At 53.2% G+C, this 15,109-nt stretch overlaps 1 protein-coding gene across 2 annotated transcripts in view; it reads left to right on the top strand.

Annotated features, from left to right (window-relative positions):
• The first annotated feature begins 3,071 nt into the window (after window positions 1-3,071).
• Window positions 3,072-15,109, top strand: part of Ppp2r2c (protein phosphatase 2 regulatory subunit Bgamma) — a 102,394-nt gene continuing 90,356 nt past the window's right edge. Inside the window, exon 1 of one of the 2 annotated variants that reach the window (XM_006985603.4) lies at window positions 3,072-3,263. In XM_006985603.4, the coding sequence (XP_006985665.1) occupies window positions 3,194-3,263 (70 nt within the window). In that variant the 5' untranslated portion in view covers window positions 3,072-3,193. Of the gene's footprint in view, window positions 3,341-15,109 lie in introns of both variants that reach the window. The other variant, XM_016004047.3, reaches the window with a different exon arrangement.

Raw genomic sequence — 15,109 nt, 5'->3', positions numbered from 1 at the left:
ACAGGTCAGGGGAACTGAGTAAGCTCTTCTGTCTCTTCTTGTAAAGCCACTATCCATATCACAGACAGGCCTCTGTGATCCAGGCCTCAGGATTAGGGACACATCTGGCCCTCTGTGCATGGTCTGGATGTCAGAAGGGATGCAGAGGAAACTCACTGGGACACACGCTGGACAGCTTCTTAGAAGGAGCTGTGGGAGAGCTGTGGTAGTGAGTGAGGGGTGAGGAAGAGGAGGCATCTGTGTAGAGCCTTCTAGAATCAGCCACGGAGGGGCTGGAGCTCACGGGGAGGTGGAGTGGAGGCCGCTCCGTAATGTGGAGGAGATGGAGGCGCCAATGGACCTTGCAGGCACATCTCTAGCTTAGCCCCTGCTGACCCTTCATCATCCCGACCCGTTGAAGCAGTGTTTATCTGTGCTGTTCATGGAGCCACTGTGGGGCCATGACTCTGCCAGGAGCAGTGATGGACCTGCACAGAGCAGAAGAGGGGCAGTGGGTTCTGTGCTTGAGGGGTGCAGGAGGCCCAAAGGGGAGGCCTGGCTCTGACTGAGGATCAGAGAGTGTTGTACAGGACTATCCTACATACCAAGCTCACCATCATCAGGGGTCCAGCTGGGCCTGTTCCCAAAACATCATCCCACCTGCTCTTCTTGACTGCTGACTTTTCCTCTAGGAGGAGGCCTGGGAGGGTTATAGGACCCTCACAGGTATATCCAGCTGCCCCTCCCAATCGGCTGCATGCATTTCTGCTCTCGTTGCATATGACCTTAAGGGGAGTGGTTCTCAGGGAGGGGCTAGAGTATATAGGTAGGGAAGGACGAAAGGATGGGTCTCCATCATCTCTGCTGGGTAAAGCCCTTCCAGTGTGGCTGCTTTAAGGTCACCCACACCCTCACTCACTGATCTATAACTAAGCCTAATACATCCGATGGTTCCCAGGGTGAACTTAGGTAGACTCCAACTTTTTATCATTGGGACCTTGGGAGGGGGGATGTGGATGTTGCCTAGCACCACCCTCCAGGGTAAAAATTCTCACAACACTAAGGCAGTGCAGGTGAGCCCTGAAGAAACTAGGAAACTACAGATGCAGAGGGTATGATGACAGCTTGGAGCCCATGGGATCTGGGATCCTCAGCATGGCTCAGAGCTATGATTGTGGCATTAGGTCATAGTTGGCTGTTTTCTGTGAGGTCCAGGGCATCAAGCAGGTAAAGCTGGATGGACAGATAAGAAGGTAGGTGTGGGATCCCTTTAAGACCAGGGGATAGGGATGGGACACATGATGGGGGGCGGTGCTGCTCATCATGATGGTAAGATGAGGCCAGGCTTCAGAGTGGGGTGTTGGGTAAGGATGTGGAGAGGGTATCTAAGTAGAGCAGGTGTTGGAGAGGGGAGAGCATGCCAGGCCAGAAAGAGATCATGTGTTAGCTAGTCACCTTCCCATAGGGAGTGAGCTTTGCTTGAATGTTTTGGCCCTGAATCTGCACCCCAGCCAGGAGGTAGACAATGGTGGTCTGCTCTACAGAAGGAGAGCCCAGGCTGGGGTATATCAGAGTACTTGCCCCCGGTCACTCAGCAAGCAGGTGCTAGCCAAACCTCAGGCCTCTGAGGGTGTCTTGCCTTTTCACCAACATCCTGCAGGACTCTGGGGCACTTGTTCAACCTTACAGGTCCTCAGCAGGCCTTTCTGCGGAAATCAGTTCTAGCTCTGGATACCTTCACTATCCAGAGTCCCTCCAACCCACCCTCTCCCTTCCAGCACCCTCTGGCCTGCACTGGGGAGGAGGATGCCCAGAGTCCCAGAGGCCAGCTCTAACAGCTCTGTGGGAGGGCAAGCAGCCTCCGAGCCACCTGCCCCAGCCAACACCTAGGCCTCCAGGCTCCTCCCCCTGCTAACCCCAGAGCCTCACCTCTCCCAAGGGAGGCTAAGCTGCTGTCCTGTCACAGGAGAGCTCACTGAGAACTAAAGATCAAGACTCCTGAAGCCCGTGGATCACCCACAGAGGACTCCAGATTCCTCAGGGTGGGAGTCAGCTGGAGGAGGTAGCAACTTGGTAAAAGAGGGAGACCCCCCGCCCCGACACTCCCAGGGTCCTGTATATGCCTGGCACATGCAGGATGCTGGAAATATCCGGATGACTAAGGAAGGGAGGGGGAAAGCAGGAAAGGGAAAGGGAACGTAAAAGGAGGGAAAGAAGATAAGTACTGAAAAGAAAGGGAAAGGGGGAGGGAGAGGACGGAAGTACTGAAAGGGTGAAAGGGGGAGGAAAAAGAGGAAAAGGGAGAGGGAAGAAAGGAGTCCCGGAGGGGAGGAAGACGGGATAGGAACAGGAGGAGGGAAGGAAAGGAGGGCAGAAACCCTAGCTTGGCAGGGAGGCTCCAGGGATGAAGTGGAGCCAACCTGCCTGAGTGCTCCCACGCAGGGGTCCGTAGCCACATCTCACCTGTGAGCAGAAAGGTGTTCAGGACCGGTGGCAACTCACCCCCAGTCGAATTATCCCGCTCTGCCTCTTGGGGTACTGACCTTCCGTTCCCCAAAGGCGCGCTGGGCAGCCTCCCCCGCCCCCGCAATTGTCAGACCAACCTACATCTTCTTAATAAAGGGCCGAGACAGACATCCTCGCGCTCTTGACCTCCCCCCCCCCCCCAAGTCTCTCCTCCAGCCTCCTTGTCCCTAATTGGAACACCTGGCCACCTAGGTGGCCTCCACTCAAGATAGGTGTTCCTCCCGGGTGGCGTCCCGGGCTCAGAGGTGACCGCTGTGGCCGGAGCTCGGTGCATCAGCTCCACCTGCGCGGTAGCTGCGCGGCCGGGGGCGGAGAGGCGCGCGGCGGAGGGAGGGGCCTGCGACACGGCCCCGCCACGGCGCAGCCGAGCTCAGCGCTGCGCGCGTCCCCTTGCCGCCGCTGCCGCCACCGCCAGGCGCCCGGACGCAGCGCGAACCGAGCGGCCGGGATGCGCGCCCCGGCCCCGGCCCGCCCCACGCTGCGGCCACCGCCTGCCAGCCGCACGCTCGCCTGAGCGCGGCGCCCGCCTGTCCCCGGCCACCCGGCCGCGATGCCCGCCCTCCCGGGCCCCGGCGGCCCGCGACCCTGCTAGGCTGCGGCGGCATGGCCCGCGCGCCCGGCGCGACCTCTGCGGATTGCATCGGTGTGAGGCGGCGGGGCATGCCCAGGGCACCGGGCGCGGCCTTCAATGGGCGAGGACACGGACACGCGGAAAATTAACCACAGCTTCCTGCGGGACCACAGCTATGTGACAGAAGGTAACGTACGTGTTGTCTGAGACCCCCTCCGGCCGGCCGCGGCGTGGGGATGCCGTCGCACCGAATGCCCTCCGAAGGTTTGGACCGCGCGCTGTGTGTCGTGTCCCCCCCACCCCACCCCGACCCCGGGCCGGGAGGGAGGGACCCGGGAGGCTCCGACCGCTGCCCAGCGCCCTCCTCCGTGTGGCCCTCGGGAACGCAGCTGTCCTTCCCCCGCCGAGTGGCACTGGATCGGGCCCTGACTATCATTTACAAAGCCCAAGCCTGCAGCAAATCTGCTGTGGAAATCTCCGGGACGTGGAAAGGCGTAAAAATCCTTCATTTGCCCTTTCAGCCTGATCAGAGCCCGCAGAAATTTCTAGATTGCCCACTCTCTGGAGAGGGACCCAGGGGGAAAAATTCCATTGCCAGATCCTCCAGGGTTCAGCTGCCCTGGCACCTCCCTGGCCTCCAGAGGCGGATCCCCTGCGTGGGAGGGGGAAGGAGGCTCGTTCCGGCTACTGTTTTATTCCTGGGTAGTGCTACTAAGACAGGAGCTGAGCTAGACCTTTATGGTTTTCCGAAAAAGTGGGGCATGCTACTCCAAATAGCCTCTGCGTTTAAAACCCCCTAAGTTGGCCCTGTGCGTCAGTCCCCACCAAAGGCTGGTGGGATGCAGAGGATCGGTGCCCTTTGCTAATGTGACAGTAACTTCCGGGGTCCCCAGGCCTGTCTTGGCCGCAGGAACGGTGGGGACAGCTCGAGCCCGCAGCCAAGGGCCGGAGGAGTGGGAAAGCGAGACCTGGCTATAGCGCCCCACGGGGACCCTGGCGCTGGAGACCTTCCCAGGCAGTGTAGGCGCCTCCCGCTGGGGGGCTGCGGGCCTGGCCCAGGGGTGTCGAGGACTTAAGCAGGTGGCTGCCCCGGGTGGGAGGGGCCCTGGTACCGAGTCCCGGGGGCCGGTGTGCGTGGGTGCCTGCTCCAAGGAACCTGCGTGGGCCCAGCCTCCCCGGTGCTGAGCTCTGCCGGAAATGAGGCGGGCGCGGCGACTCCCGGCGGGTGCGCGGACCCGGGAGGCAGAGGCTAGGTGTGCGACCCAGGCGTGTGGATGCTGAGGGCGGCGCTCAGCGCGCCGGAGAGAACCGCTGAGTCACGCGTTGCCGCGGGATGTGCGGGGAGAGGGGGCAGGGCTGCCAGGCCTGGGCTGGGTGGCGGCACTGCCCTAACTCGGCTTTGGGAGGCCCCTGGCGCAGAACTCAGTCCTTTGTCGCCCGCTGGGTGATGTGGAGGAGGGTCGCACTTCGTGAAGATGATCTTCTGCTCACAGCCTGCCTAGCGGCAGAAGGCAGCCTGCGTGGCTGGCGGGCTTCGGGGCTTCTTGGCAGGGAGTCGTGCGCAGGGGCAGTGTTGGTCGGGCTTTCTTGGGGGAAAGCCTCAGTTATTTTTTCCACCTACACAGTGGGGATGAGCCAGTGGGCCTCAGAGCTTAGGTGTAACAAACACAAAATGCATGGTGCCCACCTCACTGGGGGACAGTTCAAAGTGTTGCTCCCATCTGCATCCTACTTCCTCTTCCTCAATAAAACCACCTGGGCAGGGTCTGCAGGAGGAGTAAGAACCATCATGGTTCAGCAATTGTTGCTGCTGCTGTGATCCCCTGAACCTTCATATTCCAACTTGGGGCTGGATGGAGGTCCCCTGCCCTTGTCCATCCTGTGTTCTAGCAATGAGCTCTGTGACCTGTAGGGGAGTCTCTTCTCATGTGCCTCAGTTTCTCGTATCCGTACAGACCCTCCCCCGCAAGCCTTCAGGCTATGAAAATGGGGTGAGATGGTGAAATGTATTGAGCATCTGTTGTGTCCCAGGGCTTCTTGTAGGGCCTGGTGGAAGTCTCATCATGAGCTCTGGGTATCGAGCAGTGTGTGTGGGTCCAGTTAGACTCTTAACTGAAAGGGCACGAGAACTGTGGCCACCTTAAATGAAGACAAGACCCCATACACACACAAACCCCAGTCACACTATGGAGTCCTGATTTATGCTCTGAGTTCAAGGTCAGGCACGGATTTGTCAGCTGGCAGATTGACTTGTGTTCAGGTTCTGTTTATGGCTCACCAGCTGCTGAGCTTCCCCATGAGTCACTAAAACTCCTTGGGCTTCGTTTGGCTGCTCTGTAAAGAGAAAAGTCACAGTGACCTCTGTTTGAGGATTGTGGAGATGACAGTGACCTCTGTCTCAGGATTGTGGAGATGACAGTGGTCCTAAGAGTGTCAAGTGCTCACAGGAAGGATTGGGCTCTCTGGGGGCATTTAATAAACCACTCCAGCTTCCTGTCCTCATAGTGGATGTTGAGATTCACTTTGTAAAAACCCAGGTGTATGCCTTCCCATCCCACCTGGAGGTAGGTCCTTGCTTACTTAGACATACCAACTATGTGATTTACTGTTATTCCTTAAGCTTGCCATTTTCTTCCTGACTCTGGGGCACTGAACTGTTTCTGTCTTCTTTCTGGAATGCCCCCAACGCCCCACCCCCAACCCCGCGCTCCACTTCTCAAGACCAACCCCTACTAAACCCTTGAATCCCAAGTCCAATGTCATCTTTGCTAGTGAGAGCCCTGCCTAAGTTCCAGAGTCTCCTAGCAAATCCTAAATATCCTCAGAACAGTCAGAGTTCTGTTAGCCATTCATACTGTGGTGGTTTGAATGAGAATGGCCCCCATAGGCTCATATATTTGAATGCTTAGCAACCCAGGAGTAGAATTAGTATGATAGGATTGGAAGGGTTAGGAGGTATGTCCTTGTTGGAGGAAGTGTGTCACTGGGGGGCTTAGAGGTTTCAAAAGCCCATGCCAGACCCTTCTCAGTCTCTTCCTGCAGATCAGGATGTAGCTCTCATTTACTTCTCCAGCAACATTCCTGCCATGCTCCACCTCAAAGATAATAGACTAAGTCAGCTTTTGAGACTGTAAGCAAGGCCCCAGTTAAATGGCTTTTCTTATAAGAGTTGCTGTGGTCATGGTGTCTCTTCATAGCAACAGAACAGTGACTAAGTCAGAGGTTGGTACAAGGGAGTAGAGTATTGCTGTGACAGGCTTCACCATGCTGTGTGTTGGAGGAATAGGAATGACTTTGGGATTTGGGACTAGAAAAGTGATTGAACACTTTAAGCAGGGCTTAAGGGTCCATCCTATTAGGAACAAGGAAAACAATGCTGAGGGCAATTTGACCTGTGGAGGTCCAGCTCAAGAGGTTTCAAAGGGGAAGAGTATTATTAGTAAGTGGCCTAAAGACCATTCTTGGGATAGTTTGGCAAGGAATGTGGCTGTTTTTTGCCCTTGTCCTAAAAGTCTGCCTGAAGCTAAGTTGAAGAGTTTTTGGATTAATGGTGTTGCCAGAGGAGATTTCAAGACAGCTAGTATTGACTCTGTCATGTGGTTATTAGTAATCACTCTTATGCAGCTCTACCATGAAAAGAAGCGAGCTGGACAAAGAGAAATACAAAATGGACAGTTTGAGGAGAAAAGGAGCACCAGGAAGTAGAATGGCACCCGGTGAAGTGTCCAAGGAGATGGAAAGTTTAAATAAAAGCCTGATGCTAAATGGAATAAAGGGAGTGATAACCTCAGGGCGACTCCCCACACAGCTAATGTTCCCACTTGTGAAAGGGAATTAAAGAAAAGCTTAAGCACGGAAGGAAACAGTAACAGAAAAAGCTGATACAAATGTAACTGAATGAGAGGACCAAGTTTCAGCCCCATCAACTGCAGAACTTGGCAGCTTTCACTGGTCCTGGCTTTAGAGTCAAGAATCTGAGCAAAGGGTTGTGGGATCTACTTCAGTGACTAAGGAAAGTTACTGAGGCCAGGTGTGTGTCAGGGGTGTCCCTAAGTAAGAGGCCCATATAGGTCACTGCATGAAGCTGTGAATGTGAAGCCTGCATTGCCTTGGAAACCTCAAGATGTTGGAGATGTTAGAGTCATGGGATACGTGCTGAGGGAAACTTCAGGCTGGGTGTGGATCCACCTCATGAGAGAGAAGTGCTACAGTTAACAAAGCTGGAAGGTGGTGTTGGCTGTTTTTTTTTTTTTTTTTTTTTTAACTCTTTTCCCTTTTGGGGGTCCCCGCCACCTTGCTCCCAAATAAATCACACACAGAGGCTTATTATTACTTATGAATGCCCGGCTTTAGCTTGGCTTCTTTTTAGTCAGCTTTCCTTAACTTAAATGATCCCATCTACCTTTTGCCTCTTTTCTTACTTCTGTATATCTTACTTTCACTCTTACTTCGTGGTGGCTGGCTGTGTGGCTGTGTGGTTGACCCCTAACATCCTCCTCTCCTCTCCTTGTTCTCTTACTCCTTGGTCCCTCTCTTCCCAGACTGCTCCTTCTCTTTTTATTCTCTCTGCCTGCCAGCCATGCCTGTCCTCTCTCCTGCCTTGCTATTGGCCACTCAGTTCTTTATTAGACCAATCACGTGTTTTAGGCAAGCAAAGTAACACAGCTTTACAGAGTTAAACAAATGCAACATAAAAGAATACAACACAACTTTGTTCATTAAAACAAATGTTCCTCTGGGCAGTGGTGGCACACGCCCTTAATCCCTGCATTTGGGAGGCAGAAGCAGGTGGATCTCAGGGAGTTTGAGGCCAGCCTGGGCTACAAAGTGAGTGCCAGGACTGTTACATAGAGAAACCTTGTCTCAAACAACAACAACAGCAACAACAACAACAAACAAATGTTCCAAAGCATAAAACAAATATAACACATCTTAAAATAATATTCCACAACAGGAAGGAGTTGGAGATCTGAAGAGCACTTTGACATTGGACGGGAGATTCAGAATTTGGAGTTTTCCCTTCTGATTCTCAGTCTTGCTTTGGTCTAGTATTTCTTCACTGTGGTCTCTCTCCTCCCTTTTGGAATGGATTATCTGCCCACATAGAGACACTTCACTCAATAATACTAGCAATGTCTCAGCTCTTTGGCTACCCAAGGGTGTGCCTGTTGCTCAAAGACGTAAGAAGAGGGCATTGCATCCTCTGGAACTGCAGTTACATATGGTTCTGAGTCCTATATGACTCAGAAATTGAACCCAGATCCTCTGGAAGCACCACAAATACTCTTAACAGATGAGTTATTGCTCCAGCCCCATATTTATTTGTTTTGAGAGGGGCAGGATAGGACTTTCCATTGAACGTGGAGTTCATTGTTAGGCCTGGCTGACTTGCCAGTGAGTTCCAGGGCTCCACCCATCATTACCTCCCCAATGCTGGGGTTACATGTGTCTGCTGCTGCACCAGGCTTCCGTGTAGCTTCTGGAGACTGAACCCAGACCCTCATGCTTGCATGGCAGCCGCTTTATTGACTGGACCATCTTCCTAGCTCCTATATTCAGTTTTTTTTTCTAATTCTGGAGGTCTCTCTACAGAATACCTGGGTCCCAGATCCCTCGGCCAGGGTACATTGTACTGAGACCCCTTTCCAGATGACCTGGTACCATGACTCCTTTTCTTTGGGTCAGCCTGACTGGTGAGTCACTGAGATGAAAACTCATAGCTTCATGTTGACGCAGAGACCTCAGCTGTTTGGAGGAGAAGAAAGGCTTCGACAGCCATGTGGCCACTTGCTGATTCGCCATCATTGTGAAGTCTCAGCTCCATCCTCTCGTCTAGAGAAGAAAAGGCAAATGCACTGACCTGCAAGTTCCCTCCTCCTTTAGTGTTCTCTGATTCTAAAGTCAGAACCAAAAGTTTTATCTCTTTTCTCTGGGCACATTCTCCTTATCCTTCGTTGTACAGGACTGTCCTCTGAGCCAACCAACTGCCATCTTGTGGCATTCAGCTGTGCCCACTTGCAAAGATCATTCCAGCTGGGTCTGTTGACTGTTTATACCCTCAGTAGAGGGGTGGGGAGGGCCACAGATCCTGAGTATCCAGCTGCTCCGTACCCCCACACACCTTGATGTGAATTAGAATAGCTTGGGTGGTTTTTTAGCGAGTGCTTTTTGACTGAACTCAGCTCTGTTGAGAGTTAGTGTGATCCTTGGTTGTGGGTGCAGGGCACAGAGAACTTGGGAAATGGGGGTAAGAAGAGAAATAGAAGCTTTCAGTGGGGGGACTTGAACCCAAGAAAGGGGGGCCTCTAGGATGGGGATAAAGTGGGGGGTAAGTAATGAAGTAGAATCTATTGGGACAGTGGAGGGACCTGCGCCTAAGAAAGGGAGAGTGCTCCAGGATGGGGTACCGGGGAGTGTCCATCAGACATTTTAAAGTATTACATACATCTCCCAAAGGATTCCGCTTCACTCTGTTTTGAGACAGGTCCAAGACTCAGCTCTAGCTTGAATAACATGGACATGTCTAGACTTGACCAGACCTAGTCCACCCATCCATCCTCCTCTTATTGCATTGGTCAGCATAGCCTCTGGGCTGTCCACATCATGCACCTGTGGTCCTGGGACAGGAGCTCAGCCTAGGGGCAGTCCCAGAAGTGACCAGTCGCTCTGTGTTCCACGGGGTAGAGGGTTGAGGGAGCATGGTCTCCTACTGGTCCCTGGAATTCCTCAGCCATCATTCCTGGACATAGGTGTCTCTTTCCTGGCACCCATGTGTTCTGTGTGATGCTAGAGTTTCTGTCCTTCCAGGACTGGACTGGCTTTAGAGCTGAAGGAACAGAGAGGCCTGGGTGAGCAGGGGTCTGGCCTGGGTGAGTCTAGCACATCCATCGAATGTCCAGTGTCTAGGCTGAGCCCTCCAAAATCCAACCTCCCCTCCCCTGTCTGTGCTTTCTAGAAAGAGACCTCAGGCTCTGGCTGCTCTGATTGGTCCAAGGGTAATGTCATCTTCCAGCAGCTTCCAGAATGGTAACAGGAATTAGTTCAGGAGAATGAGTGCAAGATAAAGTCCCTAGGAAGGGGGCCCCTCTTGGCAGAGTACAGAAGCCCTGGGGTTTCTGACGGCCATCTTGGCACCCTGGGTGGGCGCGAGTGTTAAGCCTGCATTGTTGGTGGCAGGGTGGAGATGTCTAGGTCTGATGTCTACCTCAGCCCTTCTGTCAGGAAACCCAGGAGGGACCCTTTAGCACTGGGGAGACTGAAGGTAAGAAAACTGGGGGGGGGGGGCTTTCACCAGCTTCTTTGGGGAGCCCTCCCCTGTCTCTTGTGCCACTCCATCAGGGCTGCCTGGCCCTGGATTTCCCTCCATGGTCCTGGCTGCTGCTTAGATCATTAGCCATGAGGAGTGCGCTGCTGTTGATGTTTCTGTCTCTGTGAGCTTCCCACAGGAGCTTGCCACTGGGAAAATGGTTCTCAGGCCAGCGGGAACTGGAGTGCAGGGGCCCCCTCCTCATATATCCACAAATGAGATACGGCTGAAGCCAGAGTTGCCCTCAGAACTCTCATCAGACTGGCCAGCCAAAGTCTCACCCCCACCTAGGGGGAAATGAGTTTAGGTGAGGGGTTAGCGCTGCTTACATGCAGTCCAGGAAGGGCTGGTCTTCGCTGGATTTGCGTCCCCCTAGCTTCTGTGTGGAAAGGCTCAGCGAGCCTCCCCAGACTCCACAGCCTCCCTTCAAGAGGTGGGGGGAGAGCAGGCAGAGGCAGCGTCGTGTCCTTCAGCTCTCTCGGCCTCTCTGGGCCTCAGTGTCCCTGGTATCTCGGGGTATCGTGATGCCCAGTGAGTAAAGTGCCATGCGGGTATGCCAATTAAATTTGGGTAAGACTATCACCACTCTAGTTTCCCTAAACCCTTGTCTAGGCCTACCCAGCCTCATGTAGCCCAGGCTGGCCTCCAAATCATGGTGTGGTGGAGGCTGACCTCAAAATCTTGACCCTCCTGCCTGTGTCTCTGGGGGTACAGGGGCTGCCATCACACCTGGCTCCTGAGTTTTCTTTGCTGAGCTGATCAGTCACGGCTGGTAGCATCATGCCTTTCCTCCCTGAAAGCAAGTTCTAATGTATTCCCACACTGACTCCTGGCTCTTGCTTTCCCCTCTAGCTTTTGGGTTTTGTTCCTAAAGCTCCAGGAGCTAAGGGACATTTTGTTGAGAGGTGTTCCGGACCTTGGGAAGTGAGCGGTGTTGCCAGGTGATGTGCTGAGGTTCCGTGGAAAGGGTAGCAGGTGTGGAAGGTAGGAACTGGGTGTAGGGGCTGCCCATGCCAGCAGCTTGTGAGTCTCCAGTCTGTCTGTCTTAATACCTGGGTCTGTTTTTAATATCAACAGTAATCTCATTATAGAAACAAGATTGAAGCTGTTCTCTGACTTAGCATGAGGTCATGTAGTTTTCCAGGCTTGGCTGCAGGGCTGGTCTCATGGAGCATCATGAGATGCTCATCGCTTGGGCAGTCTCCAGGACCCTGCACTAAGTGTCCCGGCGTGTGTGTGTGTGTGTGTGTGTGTGTGTGTGTGTGTGTGTGTGTGTGTCGATCTGGCTATGCTGTCCTGTCTTGAAATTCCCAAGCATTTCTCTTGGAGCTGGACTTCTAGGAAGGAAGTTTAAGGAGTCGTAGCTTAGAACAGGCTCCTTCCCTTCGCTGTCCAGTGTTGTGGACCTCACATGGCAACGCTTCCCTCTACATCAGTGGTTCTCAACCTGTGGCCCATGAACCCTCTGGGGGTCGCATATCAGATATTTACATTATGATTCATAGCAGCAGCAAAATTACAGCTATGAAGTAGCAACAAAATATTTTATGGTTGGGAGTTACCATAACATGAAGAACTGTATTAAAGGGTCGCAGCATTAGGAAGGTTGAGAACCACTGCCCTACATGATCCCCTGCAGTACGTCTGTATTGAAGGAGCCAACTCTGCTCTTCACTGAATTCAGGTCTTTTGTCCAATGACATCCTGAGACATGAACCCTCAAGATTATGGCATTTAAGAAACCAAGGGTGAGGACATGGGATAGGGAGATGGGACACCCACCTATTCCTTTTCTACACATGTGCTAGGCAAGTGCTCTACCACTGAGTCACACCTTCTCCTTCTCCTTCTTCTTTTGTTTTCATTTTTGTTTTGTTTTTTTGAGACAGGGTTTCCTTGTGTAGCTTTGCGCCTTTCCTGGAACTCACTCCGTAACCCAGGCTGGCCTCGAACTCACAGAGATCCGCCTGCCTCTGCCTCCCGAGTGCTGGGATTAAAGGTGTGTGCCACTACAGTCTGGCGAGCTTTCTTATTTTTATTTTGAGACAGTTTCACCAAGTTGCCCAGATGGGCCTTGAACTCTCACCCTTCCTGACTCAGCCTCTAGAGTAGCTGGGCTTCTTTGATTTTAGAGTCCAAACTTCAAACTTGTCACACTCTGAAGGCAGGTGGGAGAATGGTCTTAGTTTTCCCTGCAGATTCACCCTATGGGATCACCTGCGTATTCTACCCTCAGCATAGAGCAGCCTCAGGCCCACAGCCGAGGACCCTGAGGACCCCGTTCTTGGTGAGAGACATCCCACACTGCCCAGCCTGAGCCTGTGGGCAGCCTTTGTTCTGCCACAAGGGGCCATTCAGCCAATGTCCTGGAGGACAATGGCCCTGCTGTGTTAGGGTCAGGGCTACCATGGCTCTTGGGGTGTGTTCTGTTCCCTGGGCAGCAGGCAACTGTCTTCTGGGCTCAGGAGAGGAGTCCAGACACTGCCAGGCACAAACACTGACCGTGTGCTGGCTGTCCTGCCTGAAGGACGCTGAAGTCCCATAGCCTGCTGCACCACCATCCCAGACCTAGGGAATGATGCTCAGCTTGCAGCTTCTGTAGACCCCGCCTCCCCCTCCCCTGCACTGCAGGGGCCCTTCCTCCAAGGAGCCCAGAACTGCCAAGTTGAACAGATGGCTCAAACTCAACCTCCTAAAGCATGGTGTGTAATCAGAAGTGATCAGGCCAGCTGTCCCTGCCCTGGTGGTCCCAGTACTAAATGCGGTGGCCAGCCCTGTGGTCAGATGGCCTGCCTACATTTAAACTCCAGTTTTGCTCCTCATGAAACTCAAGATGCTAGGCAAGTGACCACACCTCCATTTCCCCCTCTGTAAAATGGGGGTACACAGAATAATACCTGGTGAGGTGCACTCTGGTCGCACAGGCAGGAGGATCTCTGTGAATTTGAGGCCAGTCTGGTCTACATAGTTCCGGAATAGCTAGGGCTACATAGACCCTGTCTAACCCTGCCCCTCCAAAAGAATTCCACACCTGATACCCTCGCCTGAACCTTGCTGATCTCTGCCCCTGCCTTAGTGTCCCATCTGCCTGGTGATGAGGGACCAGAGTGGAGAGGCGAAAATTACCTTGGGAGGTCAGGGACGCATTTCCTGGGAATGGTGATGTCTGAGCCGAGGGCTGAAAGGTGAGCCCAGATGGATAAGGTGGGCACAGGCATTGACAGCATGGGAGTGAGGCTGGGAGGGGGACATCCTTGTAGGAAGAGTTTGTGGGACCATGAGGTGTAGATTTGTGGGGTGGATGGGGGCCAGAGTAGGAGAAATTAAAATGCTTTCAAGCAAGAAAGGAGCCCATCTCTATGCGACTCCTCAAGGTTGACAGTTTGAAATCCAAACTCCTTATTGGGGCATTGAAAGCCATTCACAGTCTCTCTCCTACAGTGGACCCCATCCGCCCCACAAATCTACCTACCTATCACCCATTGATCATCTATCATCTATCTATCAGTCATCTATCATCCATATCTGTCTGTCTGTCCATCCTTCCATCACCTGTCTGTTATAGCTAGCAATGCATTTCTATTTGTCTGTCCAGTCCATCTTAACCAAAACAAGCTCTTTTTTTTCTTTTTCTGTCATTTATTAAACGCTCATGCTGGGTTTTACTCTTTAAGATCTCCCTCAATAATATACATTGACAACTTTCAGGTTGGAAGGAGCACAGCTTCTGTCTAAGCCTGCAGAAGTGGCCATAGCAAAGTGTTGTGAACAAGGCAGCTTAAACAATAGAAATGTATCATCCAGTTCTGGACATAACAAGTCCAAGGTTGAGGTGTTGGGAGGGTTGGCTCCTCCAGAAGCCACGCTCCTCGGCCAGTGGACAGGAGACAAGGACACCAGGCACACTGGATTAGGACAGACCTATAAGGGCATATTTTGCCTCAGCCACCTCTCTAGAAATCTGTCTCTAAATGCAGGCACATTCTGAAGGCCTGGGGTGGGACATATGGTTTCAACATATGAATTCGGAGGACTCCATTGCCACTGGTATCCATCAAGGGCTCTTCCTAGGAATTGTAATGAGTTGTGTGTTTTGAGGTGTTGTGCAAGTGGCATCTGCCGGGGATCATGCAGGCCTCGGTGAAGGGTGTCTCTCACTGGACACTTTTGTGTGTCTTTGCTTATTTCCCTGGGAGGCAGACCAACGTCTTCTGGAATATCTTCCCAGACTCCTGGCTTTCCCCAGGGATATCACTCAGCAGTCCCCCAGAGCCTGCGCAGTCAGATCTCCCAACACAACAATAAAGAGGTGGCATTCGGAGGTGGTGTGTGGTGCGGCGAGGCTTCCTTGCGGGTCCTTTCCGACCGTGTCTGCTCAGCTGTGGAGCTGTGTGCACCCTCCTTGCCAGTCTTTCTGGCCACCGGCCACGTCTGCAGTAGCCCAGCTCCTTGCTTTCTCGTTTGCTCCTCGCAGTGTTTCATTATGTGTGTGGTCAGCTGTCAGTTCTTGCTCTTGACCGTTCATGTGGCTGTCGTATTCCGGGAAGAACCGAGAGAATGTGGAGGGTGTAACAGGGAGGGTGTGGCTTTGGAGGCTGGCCACCAACAAGCTGTGCACTAGGCCAGGCCCTGGTCTTTGTGGCTGTTTGGTTTGGGAAGCAGCCATTTTGTGAGGAAGCCTAAGCAGTTTGGGGAGGCTCCTGGAGAGAGGAGCCAGGGCTTCTAGC

Source organism: Peromyscus maniculatus, chromosome 10 (genome assembly GCF_049852395.1).
Source record: "Peromyscus maniculatus bairdii isolate BWxNUB_F1_BW_parent chromosome 10, HU_Pman_BW_mat_3.1, whole genome shotgun sequence".
Classification (NCBI taxonomy): Eukaryota; Metazoa; Chordata; class Mammalia; order Rodentia; family Cricetidae; genus Peromyscus; species Peromyscus maniculatus.
Note: the sequence above shows the minus strand (reverse complement) of the source record. Positions and strands in the feature narration are given on the sequence as shown.